A 14783-nucleotide genomic window follows, 5' to 3' on the forward strand; every position below is an offset into this window, starting at 1 on the left:
TGGCCCTGCCCCTCACCACCTCCCGGTTGCAACCAGGATCTTCCCTCAGGCGCTTGCTCCACCTCTTATGACTCTGAAGCTGCTCAGAGAAGAGTGCATTTCTTTGTGGCAAGGAGACACCTTCCGACTTTCTTAGGTTTGAAAGCCATGCATTTGCTGGAGAAAGGGAGACCTAGGAAGTGAATCATTTTAGCTGCTTTAAACATACGAAGAGCTGACAGATGGAAGATTCTTTGGATTTTGTTCTATTTTCAATAAGTGGAGTATAATTTATGAGTGAAGACAGATTTCAGGTCAAATAACTCTCTGTCATTTAGAGTTCCACACAATGAAGGGAGCAAGCTAAAGTAAAGCAATCATTCCCCCGTACCTAGAGGTTGTTGAACATAAGGCAAATGACCAAACACCAAGAATATATTATAAGAAAATTTCTGTATCGGGAGGGAATTTAGATTAAATGACTACAAAGTTCATTCCTGTTCTAAGACCTCAGGGGATCAAAGCAAACAGTGACTATGATGCCCTTTGTCCAGTTATTCATTTCTTCCACAAAACAGGTAAAATATGCACCGTGTGTGGCGCTAAAGCACAAAGGCAGAAAAGCTCCAGGCCCCGCCTCGGGGCACGGAGCCCTGTCACGGACTGGAGGAGAGGGAACCCAGTTAACAGAGGCTTTGATATTTTCGATCATACTCCGTTCATTTTATGGTCACACATATATACCATCTGTACTATATCTGTTTATTCAAACCCAGGAAATGACAACCACTCCAGTATTATTGCCTTGGAAATTCTATGGACAGAAGAGCCTGGTAGGTGGAAGTCCACAGGGCCCCAAAGTCAGACATGACTGAGTGACTGAGCACACACACACACACACACATTCAGTAAGAAAGAGCAAAAGAAAAAAATAGTTAGTTTTTTGCATATTTTTAGGAGATTATGAAGGAAAACGCTCATTTGTCCATGAGATGATGCTTTTAAAAAATGGAGATGTCTGATTATTTTAACTGTAGGTGATTTCCTAGGCAGTAGGTCAGTGGATGTTTATTAAGATAGCCTTGAAAATTAAGATGAAATTCCCAATGCACAACTGAAGATGTAAAAGAAAATTCCAAGTCATTTTGACGATAGAAATCCAGCTCATGAAACTAGCTGGGAGAATTCTTGGTTTACTCATACTAACAAGAGACTGCAGGGTTATAGCAGAGCTCAGAGAGCTGAATGGCCCTTGTGGGGCTCAGGCTGAGGACTCTAACTTCCTCAGTGTTATGCCTCCCTGATGGTGGGAAAGACTGAGAGCAAGAGGAGAAGGAGACGACAGAGGAAGAGATGGTTGGATGGCATCACTGACTCAGTGGACATGAATTTGAGCAAAATCCGGGAGGTGTGAAGGACAGGGAGGCCTGGCGTGCTGCAGACCATGGGGTTACAGAGAGTTGGACTCAGCTTATCAAATGAACAACAAAGCCTCCAACAAACAAGTAGAGCCAACGAGTCACGTAAAAATAGTCATAATCCACGAGAGCCTCCCCTTTAATTTCACGATTTCCTGTTTTCCACATGAGCCAAGGCTCTTCTGTTTTCTCCTCACTAAAGGACAATATACGTGTTTCACTTTTTATCCAATTCTCAAATCTTCATTCCCGCCTTAGGAAATGTAGCCTGATAAATTTGACTCTTTTTAGGAAAAAGCTGCAGAGAAAGGCCAGACTCTCCCTCAGTTGCAGTTAAGAAAACAAATGTAACTCAATATGGCTGCTTTCAACAAGACTCTAAACTCTGCTTCCCCAGATTTCTAATTCTCAGTTTGGCTCCTCTCTCACTGTGGACCCAAGTGAAGTCAATTAACCTCTCCATTTCTCATCTGGCTTCAGCGATACATTTATGCAGGTAGCTTGATATTCCCAGATGGACGATGGCATGCCTGCATAAGCACCAATGTTTCTGGAAAATAACTGGAAAAAAAAACAAACTGCAGTCATGATCTGCACTGTCTTGCCTAATTCTGTAGGTTTCTCAATGTGACTCTCTGCCCCCTCACATTTTATTAGCACCAGGTAATATGGTCATTCTTTATAATGTATCGACCAAGAATCTGCTGTGGAGTATGACAGAGCTACTAAATTCTATTTATCTTTCCCCAATGAGGTTTTAGAGCCATTTTCTTCTTAAGCAAAGAACAAATAAATTAACCCACTGCCCTAAAGATCTATTTTTTTTTATTTCCATAATTCTTAGTAAAGCTTCTAAGTGGTCAAACGGATAATATATCAGTTTCATTCTGTAGGAAACCAGGGAGCTACATTTATGAGCAGAAACAACCCCTGAAACAGCAGAAGCATTTCACACTCAAAAACAAGTTCAGGGCTGGCCCAACCCCCTTAGTGCAGTCACAGTGATGCAGAGTATATGCCAATAAAATTTAAACTCCGGAGAAGGCAATGGCACCCCACTCCAGTACTCTTGCCTGGAAAATCCCATGGACGGAGGAGCCTGGTAGGCTGCAGTCCATGGGGTGGCTAAGAGTAGGACACGACTGAGTGACTTCACTTTCACTTTTCACTTTCATGCATTGGAGAAGGAAATGGCAACCCACTCCAGTGTTCTTGCCTGGAGAATCCCAGGAACAGAGGAGCCTAGTAGGCTGTTGTCTATGGGGTCGCACAGAGTTGGACACGACTGAAGTGACTTAGCAGCTGCAACAGCAAGGAAACTGACGAGTCCATCAAAGTGATCTAAAATAATTATGGATTTACAAATACGGCAGGTTCAGTCACTGCATACCAGTGTCTACCTCATCTTCTCTCCTTATTAGCACAACGATGAATTCGATTGGAGAAGCAACTGACAAAAGTCCACAGATAAATAAATCTGCCTGAGCAAAATATGGCTACCCTGGTAACCTTTGGGAAACACTTTCTTTTCAAGCTTTCTTTGTAATTATTAGTGGCTATACGGCCAGGTCGGAGCAGGCAATGGCACCCCACTCCAATAATCTTGCCTGGAAAATCCCATGGACAGAGGAGCCTGGTAGGCTGCAGTTCGTGAGGTCACTAAGAGTCGGACACGACTGAGCGACTTCACTTTCACTTTTCACTTTCATGCATTGGAGAAGGAAAAGGCAACCCACTCCAGTGTTCTTGCCTGGAGAATCCCAGGGATGGGGGAGCCTGATGGGCTGCCGTCTCGGGTCGCACAGAGTCGGACAGGACTGAATCGACTTAGCAGCAGCAGTAGCATACGGCCAGGTTATAAACAATGAGATGTAAGGGGAAGCCTGCAAAGAGGCGTCTTAAAAGTATCAATGTTATTATTTCCTTTTATAAATAAATGAGACAGGCTTGGCTACTCCCCATTGTCCTGCTGGCCTGAAGACTCAATACTATGATGCCCGGTTCTGTGATGTAAGGGCCATAGACATTAAAGGTACCAGCAAACCATCAGTGCTTAAGATGACCCAAGTCCTTCCGGAGTAAGCCTCTGATGAACCTGTGTTCTATCACTGAACAGCACTGTGCACCAGTAAACAAAGCCACCCAGTTTTAGAACATGTTACATTTAAGTGCAACTTACAGTGAAATCATAAAATATACAACAAAATTTCTTTAAAGAAATCTTATCTCTTCCTTTATGTTTCATGAATGTACTTAGTTTGTGATTTTTGCCAAATATTCTCTATGTTCTCTACATAGTCCCACAAATACTTATCTTATAATTGTTTTAAAGCTATCATCCTAGTTCAGTTCTGTTCAGTCGTTCAGTCGCTCAGTCGTGTCCGACTTTTTGTGACCCCATGAACCAGAGCAAACCAGGCCTCCCTGTGCATTACCAACTCACAGAGTTCACCCAAACTCATGTCCATCAAGTTGGTGATGCCATCCAATCATTTCATCCTCTGTCGTCCCCTTCTCCTCCGTCTTTCCCAACATCAGGGGCTTTTCAAATGAGTCAGCTCTTCACATCAGGTGGCCAAAATATTGGAGTTTCAGATTTAACATCAGTCCTTCCAATGAACACCCAGGACTGGTCTCCTTCAGAATGGACTGGTTGGATCTCCTTGCAGTCCAAGGGACTCTCAAGAGTATTCTCCAACACCACAGTTCAAAAGCATCAATTCTTCTGCACTCAGCTTTCTTTATAGTCCTCCTCTCACATCCATACATGACTACTGGGAGAAAAAAAAAAAAGCAAAGCCTTGAGTAGCAGACCTTTATTGACAAAGTAATGTCTCTGCTTTTTAATATGCTGTGTAAGTTGGTCATAACTTTCCTTCCAAGGAGTAAGCGTGTTTTGATTTCATGGCTGCAATCACCATCTGCAGTGATTTTGGAGCCCCCAAAAATAAAGTCAGCCACTGTTTCCACTGTTTCCCCATCTATTTCCCATGAAGTGATGGGATCAGATGCCATGATCTTTCGTTTTCTGAATGTTGAGCTTCAAGCCAACCTTTTCACTCTTCTCTTTCACTTTCATCAAGAGGCTCTTTTGTTCTTCTTCACTTTCTGCCATAAGGGTGGTGTCATCTGCATGTCTGAGGTTACTGATATTTCTCCCAGCAATCTTCATTCCAATTTGTGCTTCATCCAGCCCAGCATTTCTCATGATGTACTCTGCATATAAATTAAATAAGCAGGTAACAATATACAGCCTTGACATACTCCTTCCCCAATTTGGAACCAGTCTGTTGTTCCATGTCCAGTTGTAACTGTTGCTTCTTGACCTGCATACAGATTTCTCAAGAGGCAGGTCTGGTGGTCTGGTATTCCCATCCCTTTAAGAATTTTCCACAGTTTTCTGTGATCCACACAGTCAAAGTCTTTGGCGTAGTCAATAAAGCAGAAGTAGATATTTTTCTGGAACTCTTGCTTTTTCGATGATCCAATGGATGTTGGCTATTTGATCTCTGTCTTTTCTAAATTCTGCTTGAACACTGTTTGGTCCTAGGAAACCTTTGAGAGCTTGAGCTAAGAGCCGCATCTGACTGTATACATATATATAACTTCCTTCTTTACGGGAAGGCTCACTCTTCCCCACCAACACTTATACTTTAAATACAGGACAGACGGTACAAGGAACCATGCCTGCTGATATTCTAACCTTGAATTTGGCAGGAATCCTGGAGAAAGGGAGAGGGAAAAGCATCTTTCCTTCTCTTCATCCTGCTTCTTTTTCCAACATGCATTTTTTCTATAATTTCTAGTTAATTCTAAAAATAGTGTATAATCTACACATCTTATTTTTCCTGTCACTTTTCTAGATTTAAAAAAAACAGGCTTCAAGCATATGATATACTCGTCATTTGATTTTTTGCACTTCCTATCTACTGAAGGAAACAGTAATGTCATAGGTTATTTTTAAATCATTAATTTTGTTATTCATTATCACGATCAGAAATGTATACACATGGACAAAGTGACCTCCCTCTGTGTTCAACCCCACGTTATTTCTGTGTGGACGTCCCTGGACCATCTTTGAACAGGCGACTAAAAATTGGCTTCCTGCCATGTCTTTCCAATCAGTCATTGCTCACTATTTTCCAGCGAGTGTTCATTTTTCTAAAGGCTATTTCAGTTAATGGAAACCCTGGTCAAGGTCACCATAAATTAGAGAAGATCATTTGATTTGGAGACAGGAGAAAACTTGGAGTTTCTGTAAGGTGATTCTCAAGCTATCCTCAAGGTCAGGGCAAAGCTTCAGACCACAGTTTCCCCATCCTAACATCATGATGGAAACGACTCTTCATCTTTCTTGTTAATTTATTATGAGTTTCACATTAAATATGAAACATTTCAACAATTCAACCTTAGAGTATTACCTATGAGAGACAGCTCATTATTTTGCATTCAACACTTAAATATTGTGAAGATATGTTGGAATTATTAATAAATCACTGATGACTCAGATGGAAAAGATTTTGCCTGAAATGCAGGAGATCCAGGTTCGATTCCTCGGTTGGGGAAGATCCCCTGGAGAAGGGAATGGCTACCCACTCCGCTATCTTTGCCTGGAAAATTCCATGGACAGAGGAGCCTGGCAGACTACAGTCCATGGGGTCTGAAAGAGTCAGACACAACTGAGCAATTAACACTATCACTTTACCAACAATAAGCAAAAATAATTAGGAGGGTCCTATTAAGACTCATGAAAAGCATGGAGCTTATTCCAAACTGAATTCTTTTCACCAGTTTTTTATTTTTTTAATAAAAGTAAATTTTTACATAAAAAAAAAATAACCCAAGTGGCCAAGTAGATTTTTTCTCCATGTGTATAAAAAGCTGCTTGCAGAGGCTCAGGTAAACCACACTCTGCTCCCTAACTAGTCAGCTACATGAGATTCTATTTCTTCTATAATTTTTTTTTCCTGACCAGATAAACCTGTGTAAGTTGCAGATCTTTATAAAGTTTGGAAGAATAAAACCTAACGCTTGTCTATCCTCTGCTTAGAAACCCTTCCTTTTAGCGAGTTCAGCACCTGCTAAATAATTGCCAAGACTTAACTTGTAGACCACCTGTCAGTGTGATCAGTCAGCTGTTCCAGAGAGATACTGTTTGAAGCTATTACTAAGTGTATATATTTTATTTTTTTTTATTGAAGGATAAAATTGCTTTACAGAATTTTGCTGTTTACTGTCAAACCTCAACATGAATCAGCCTCCCTTTTGAACCTCCCTCCCGTCTCTCTCCCCATCCCACCCCTCTAGGTTGATACTGAGCCCCTGTTTGAGTTTCTTGAGCCATACAGCAAATTCCCGTTGGCTATCGATTTTACATATGGTATTGTAAGTTTCCATGTTACTCCCTCCATGCATCTCGCCCTCTCCTCCCCTCTCCCCGTGTCCATAAGTCTATTCTCTATGTCTTCTGCATTACTGACCTATAAATCTATTCTTCAGTACAATTTTTCTAGATTCCGCATATGCGAGTTAGAATACGACATTTTTGTTTTAATAAAAAGTAAAGGAAATGCTATTCATTTGCTGGGAACCAGCTCTGTGTATTGTGCATGATTAGTCGCTCAGCCCAGAGAAGGCAATGACACCCCACTCCAGTACTCTTGCCTAGAAAATCCCATGGACAGAGGAGCCTGGTAGGGTGCAGTCCATGGGGTCACTAAGAGTCGGATAGACTGTCTTCACTTTCACTTTTCACTTTCATGCATTGGAGAAGGAAATGGCAACCCACTCCAGTATTCTTGCCTGGAGAATCCCAGGGACCAGGGAACCTGGTGGGCTGCCGTCGATGGGGTCGCACAGAGTCGGACACGACTGAACTGACTTGGCGGCAGCAGCAGCAGCCGCTCAGCCGTGTTCGACTCTGCAACCCCATGAACTATAGCTCGCCAGCCTCCTCTGCCCGTGGGATTCGCCAGGCCAGCATTCTGGAGTGAGTTGCCATGCCCTCCTCCAGGGGATGTTCTCAACCCAGGGATCAAACCCAGGTCTCCCACATTTCAGGCAGATTCTTTACCAGCTGACCCTTCTGGGAAGCCCAGGTACCAGTTATACTACATCTAAGAACTGTACTAAAACTCTGGATTAAATAAAGAATCTTTGATTCCATTTTCTTTAAATCCCTAGCCATATTTTTAATAACAGCATTTCTGAATGATATTTAAAATATGAGGGAAATAGTTATACAATAGGCATTTATTAGTGGATCTATATAGCATGCAATCTATCTTAAAAAAAAAAAAAAAAGGGAGGGCTTTGGAGAAAAATACAGAAAATAATTTTCATTCCTGGCACCAACATTTGTTAACCATGTAATTTTGGACTCATTACTTAATTTCATGGAGTCTCTTTGTTAAAAACCTTGGGTAATGATACCTTCTTCTCAGGTCTGTGATAAGAATTAGAGAAAAATACAGGTGGCTCACAAAGAGTAGGACACGACTGAAGCGGTTTAGCATGCACGTACAAACACCAGCATATAAATGGAAGGAAGGCAATAAACTGTGGCAAAACAATCATACTTGCTATGATTAATATAATTATAAAAAGGCAAACAGAATTTCTAAAGGTTGTGGATCTACCGAACCAGTGTGTGAAAGTTCAAATACAGATGCCACACGCGGGGGGCCACACACCATGTGAGATGTTGGTTGGGTCCCCTTTTTGGGGATCCAAACTGACCAGTTATCATATGAGGCTTACAGACTCTTGGAATATAGACAGATAGATGGTGGCATAGAATGTAGGACAAAAATGTAATGATACCTGTAATAATGCAGTTGAAGTTTTGGCCTGTCAGGAGAGGAAATGATGAGAGTTGACATAAAGAGGAAGTAGGGAAGTGCCTGGGACCAGAACCCAGCAGCCCAGCTCCAAAGTCATTGTTCCAAGCTCACATCTTGCTCCCTCTGAGCCACACCTTACTTTAATCCAGCACTCACCACAGGCCAGTCTCTGACCACCTAATATCCACCTACCACTTAACCCCTACAGCTCTCTACTTTGGTACTTTTAGACAGTGGTTGCAGGTTGCTTCTTTCTCTTTTGCTTTCTTTCCCCACCAATGAGAAATATTTTTAAACGAGAAGTTTCACATAACATTTTACCCCTATGGTTTCTCTTGACTCAGTACAAGCTTGGGTGGCCCTCCCCTCCTGCCACCACCACTGCTAACCGCTGGCAGGAGCAGCCTGAGGCAACCAGGACCGGAGTCCAGATCAGAGGCACAGAAGAGGCTGTGGATTGCACTGAGAAAGGCTTGTGGCCCAGGGGAGAACCAACTTTAGAGCAGCCCATTTCCCAGACAGAAGTACTGTCCAGTGACGCCCAGAAAAAGGTCTACTCCAGTGGTGCAGACAATCCCAAGCATCCTTCGTGGATTTGTCTCCCTGAGTGGATCCCCCTGTGGAGCTGAAATGCTGTATCGTGATGGAGCTTTGAATTTCATTTGTGAGTAATTCCATTTTCGCAGGCTTGCGTCAGCGAGCCACGATTTCCTGATTAATAAGTACATCCTTCAGGTTCTTTCACAGTGCTCCTTTACCACTTGTCTGCCAAGACACCGCAGTAATCTAGACCCTCAGCTTGAACCCTATATATATAGTTGAATAATCAACCTCTTTGCCTGCAATCTGTCACCATACTCAGTCCCAGTGATAAACAGCTCCAGTGATAAGAAACAGTCTTAAAATCTCCCTTTATGCATGGTCTCTGTGACGCTTTGCCTTCATCCCGCAGCCTGCAGAACAAAATCTGAAGGCACTAGCCATCACTGGGGCCCGACGGGTAAGGCGGTGCAGCTCTGCGCGTCGGCCCCGCCACCTGCAGAGTTCTTTGTGCTCTGGTGCGTCCTGGGCTCAGTCTCAGCACTGAGCTGACCAGAATGTCCTTCAGTCTCTTAAAGACATCAGCATCCACATCATTTTAGCCAAATTCTACACCGCTATCATGCTGAGGCCCTGAAGCACTAGGCCAGTGTTTTTATTTCGGAGGTTGGCCAGCAAACCTTTTCTGCAAAGGGCCAGAAAGTAAACACGTCTGGGTGTGCAGGCCATGCAGTCTGTGTCGACACTGCTCAACCCTGATGTAGGGCACAAGAACACTGGTACCGACAACAGGCACAGACATGGGAGGAGCCACCTGTCAAAACTTTATGATGACGCTGGAATGTAAATTTCATGTCATGATCCATGGGTCATGCAATATTATTCTTTTGAAGTTTCCCAACCACTTAAAACCATACAAAACATTCTCAGCTTGGGGACTGTACAAAACAAGCAGAGGCCACAGTGCAGCGTGATTTCCAACCATATTTTATATGCATACTGGTCCTGGATCCACAACTTCCTTTTCATTTTTTTATTGAGGTATGACTTACCTCAAGTGCTCCAACATTAAATAAATACTCTAGTAAATTTTGACATAAGCATACAACCATGTTCATATCACACAGGTCGAGATGTGAAACGTTCCCAGGATCTTCAAAGGTATCCTTCCTGCCTGCTTCTGTAAGACACGCCCAATCTCTTTGTGTTATAAAAGCAGCCTCTATATTTCCTGAATGGAGATCCATCCAGTCCATCCTAAAGGAAATCAGTCCTGAATATTCATCGGAAGGACTGATGCTGAAGCTGAAACTCCAATACTTGGCCACCTGATGCGAGGAAATGACTCACTGGAAAGACCCTGACGATGGGAAAGATTGAAGGTGGGAGGAGAAGGGGAAAAAAGAGGATGAGATGGTTGGACGGCCTCCCTGACACGACGGACATGAGTTTGGGTAAACTCCAAGAGGTGGCAATGGACAGGGAGGCCTGGTGTGCTGCAGTCCATGGGGTCGCAGAGAGTCGGACACGGCTGAGCGACTGAACTGATATTTCCTATCAATACGCCTGGATTAAAGAAATGGGGGTACTGACGCCGTCCTATCCAAACTTTTACAGAGCAGTGTATTTTTAAATGAAACTTCAGATACCGTTAATCATTACAAGCACATGGAAGGCGAATTTCCAGTGATGGGTGATATCTGCTGAGAAACCCTGAAAGGCAATCTGGGAACACACATCCCTTTTTCCGGGCAGGCTGCCCAGGCCGCGTCTCCTTACCTGGGCCAAGGTGAGCGTTGCTTGTTGGCAGGTGCTGCACCGCACCCTGAGCTTTCCCGGCTGCACTCCTTGACACGGGCCTTTGCAGTAGACATAAAAGCTGTTGTAGGTCGGTCTACCTGCTGGGAAAACAGGCAGAGAGAGCAGCCAGTCAATGCGGATCCACACTGAGACTTAACTCCTCCTGAACATTTGGAAATACTAGTAGAATAAATGTTACAATGAAGATCCAACAATTAAAATTTAGAAAATGCAGTTCTTTGCTCAAAAGAGTGAAACATTTTTCCTTCTTCTTGTAAAAATGAGCCCTGTGACTTACTCAGCAAAGTAGCAACCAGCTTGCTGCTGGGAGAGCTGGCTAAGGGTATCTGCAACACAAGGAAATTAATCACATACTTTGCAGTTGACATTTTTAAAAGGATGATGATGTAAGACCATTTGAAATGTAGAGGCCCCTGCTCCCAAATTTTATTTTATGCATCTCTACCCAGTCTTCAAGGCTTCTGATTTTTCCTCTTAAACTTGTATCTTTTAGCCCCAAACTCCTCATGATTTGAATGGGATCATCACAGTTCGCTGAATTTCCAGTAAAGACTTTCCAACATGAAGTCACACACAAAATAAAACACAAGCCCTAAGGGGCTTAGCACACTCAGCAATCCTGTGCGGAAATGGGTGCTTTGTTTAGACAAATGTCATTCAAATAATACATGCAAAAGCTGCAAAAACATTTAGGAAAAGATAAACATCTCTGATCATTTCTCTCAAATAACCCCATGCAGGAGAGTATCCGCCTGTAAACTAGGGGAAGTTTCTTTTGAATCATTTACCTCTACATCTACAAAAGCTAACTGTATCCGGACACACTTACCAGTAAAATAACCGATTTCCAAATTTCTAAAATTACTAAATAGTCCTTTTGATCTTAACTTTACTTCTTGATAGGTGGGATATCATAAAACGCCATGGCATAAGGATTTGTTTAAAATTTTACTATTAGCATTAAGAACATGTAGAAATTATGAATAAATAGTAAACACGGTTGATCATTAAGAACAAAAACCTTGAGACATTCAAACATGTGTGGTTTAGTGAAAACAATTAGTGCAGACAATAATGAGAAAACAGAAACGATCCTAAAGTCTTATGCAACTCCGTTTGCTTTGCTAACTTCCAAAAACGGGCTCTGCAGAGATATCCAAGTGTCTTTTGTCTAGCAGCCATCTCTACTAATATTGTCGGTGAGAATACACTGTAAACTGTAAAGCATAATAAAGATGTAATAATAAAGTTTTATAATTATTTTCTGGCAAGATACTTTCAAACTATGAATTATGAGATTAATATTTAGTTTCCATGTGAAAGGGAAGATGAATTATACATATATATTTGCAGTGATATGAGGCTAGATTTTCAGAACTGGGTTATTTTCAAATATTTTTTGATACTGATTTCTAACACAATTCCACAGTGATAAGATAACAGACTCTATATGATTTCAATATTTTAGACCATGAAAATTCGGCACCTTGTTGTATATCCCTGGATATGTTCCAGTGTCTCCTAGCCTATGGGAACTTGAATAGAATTTGTATTCTACTACTGTGTAAATATTATATAAATCTTAATTATTCTGAATTGGTTCACAGTGCTTTTCAGTTCCACTTTGTTGTTATTGTTGTTTAATCGTTCAATTGTGTCCAGTTCTTTGTGACCCCATGGACTGTAGCCTGTCAGGCTCCTCTGTCCATGGGATTTCCCGGGCAAGAATACAGGAGTGGGTTGCTATTTCCTTCTCCAAGGGATCTTCCCAAATCATGGGTCAAACCTGAATTTCCTGCATGAGCAGGAGGATTCCTCACCACTGAGCCATCAGGGAAGTTTTCAAGTCTACTGCATCCTTCTAATACTCTGTATATTCATTCTAGTAATTTTTGAGAGTGTGATATTGAAATTCCAACTAAAATCTTAATTTATCTAATAAAAATAATTTTAATATGTAGTATAACTTTATATAACCTTTTTCTGTATTTTCCAAGTCTCTTGTAAATGTGTTACCATACTTCCGTAATTTCTAAAAGAAAAAATATATAAGGCGTGATAAAGATGTCGTTTTATAATTTTACCATTTACTAGCAATATATTTTATAATTATTAATTTCCAGAGATTAATATTAGCTTTAATGTGAAAAGGAAGATGAATTATTGGTAGTGATATGAAACTATGATTTTTGAGGATTCTTTGCAGCTTTAGTGCCTTATTCTGCAAGATAGTCAAGTCTATGAGTATTAATAGCAATTAGCAAATACAACAACGACATAACATGTATTCTTAAAGTTTTATGTACATCATAAAATGCAACAAACAGAACCATATATTAAAGTTATCGAAATACCATAAGAACTGACAGAAGATCACGAGAACTCTGAAAACTTTCATGAGTACTATGGCAAGAGCAGTGAAGGAGGAAGGGGACTTTATTGTTAAAAACTGTATCAGCAATATGACCAAAATCAATTTACCATTTTCATAACCTACTGTAAAGCTTAAACCAAAAAATAAGGGAGGGGGAGGGAGGAAGAAAAGAATGAAAAATAGAAATGCTTACAAAGGGGGTGGCCTGGGGCGCAAAGACACCAGCATTGTTGAAAGCGCACATTAGCAAGGACTTGACAATAGTAAATGAAGCATCTCAGAAACTGCAGGGAACTAAGTGATTTTTCTCTCTCCCTTAGGGCAAAAGCAATGTTCGCAATATTGTTTCAGCTAAAGACAGAGCCAGGCAGAATGTGAAGACTGGGACACCCACCTCTGTGCACTATAACCTTCACTAAGGTCCTTGAGAAGTTAGGCAGAAAATACTGCATGCCAATGCGGGTGCCCTAGAAGCATACACGATGACATGCAATCTATTACACAGCGCGTCTCAGAGCCAGCACAAGCTGGGGGTTAATAGCCAGTTGAAGGAAGGATCAAGGGCAGGCCAGTCTTGGCTAAGGCGCTTTTCAAGCTGTTGGTTTGACGTGGTCAAGCAGCTGGGCCTTCCGGTAAACCCTGAAAGCCCTTTTTCAGGACGCCTTCCCCACCTAGTTGGCAACATCACACCATTCCAAGTTGGCAAGCTTCTCTGGCACGCTGAGGTCTGGAGTGCACAGGATGGTGAGGACAAATGACACCCTCACCATCTTCTGGGCAACGTTCCCATCAGGTGGATGGAAGAGTGTAAGGTAGACTTAAAAATGGAGCCATAACCCCTAAAGGAACAAGGCAATGGGAACAATGACCCCTAAAACATTTCTCTACGTATATAGCGGCCTACAGTTAATAACATGCATCTTTCCCTCTCTTACTTCTTTTTGAATCTAATTTTTTTCCTCTACTAATCAACTCTGGCACATTGCAAACTCTTCACTGTCCAAAATAATCAAAGCACTTGTGTTTGTGTTACAGATTTCCCTCTTTACATATAATAAGTTTTCAAACCTGGAGGTATTTCAAAAATCTTACAAATTATCACCTTCCCTGCAATTCACTCATAATGAACATTTGCCCATATTTTGATTGTGCTCTGTGTGTGTACATATACATATATATACTTATACTGCACATAAACATTAATACTTTTTGGCTGAATGACTTATAATTAAGTTACAGACATGATGCTACTTCACCCCTAAATCGTCCAACATCCTAAAACCACAGAGTTTCTAGAGTGATTTTGTCATTTCAGCTGTTCTCTCTGACCAATGGGGTGTATGTCAAGTCCACCTTACAGAACACGAGGGTGGCGTGCAGGCTGTTTCAAGGTGTCAAACCGAAGTATCAGGGAATCTGTAGTCAGACCGTGTTATGTGCTGCCCAGTTCAGGCGGTCCTCTCGCTGCAGGACTCCACAGAGTGTGAAGACAGGACATACTGGGCATAGCATATCCCTGACTTTGTCAGACTTCAGAAGAGTACCTTTTCGGGAGCATCTTGTGTTAATGTATTTCTCAGGGAAAAAAAAAAAAAAAAATTGGAGGAAGGATACAACCCACTGTGTAGGGCTTGATCAACAGCAAGCCCAAGGGCTAAAGTTTATGAACACAGAGGTATTAGACACCACTGCTGAAGAGCCTGCGGACAACCAAGCTCACCCTCCACCCCAAGTCATCAATAAACTTACATATTTATTTTCTCAGGAACCAGAGGGGTGGGTCTGCTGATGGAATGATTTCACAGTGTG

The 14783-nt window shown here is 41.8% G+C and overlaps 1 protein-coding gene across 8 annotated transcripts in view; it reads right to left on the reverse strand.

The window, feature by feature from the left end:
• The window catches only part of PRKN (parkin RBR E3 ubiquitin protein ligase), a 1238243-nt gene that overhangs the window by 799214 nt on the left and 424246 nt on the right, over nucleotides 1-14783 (reverse strand). For 7 of the 8 annotated variants that reach the window (XM_070377000.1, XM_070377003.1, XM_070376999.1 and 4 more), the window contains one exon: nucleotides 10559-10680. In XM_070377000.1, the coding sequence (XP_070233101.1) occupies nucleotides 10559-10680 (122 nt within the window). The remainder of the gene's footprint in view (nucleotides 1-10558; nucleotides 10681-14783) is intronic. The other variant, XM_070377002.1, reaches the window with a different exon arrangement.

Source organism: Bos mutus, chromosome 9, assembly GCF_027580195.1.
Source record: "Bos mutus isolate GX-2022 chromosome 9, NWIPB_WYAK_1.1, whole genome shotgun sequence".
In the NCBI taxonomy this organism is placed as follows: domain Eukaryota; kingdom Metazoa; phylum Chordata; class Mammalia; order Artiodactyla; family Bovidae; genus Bos; species Bos mutus.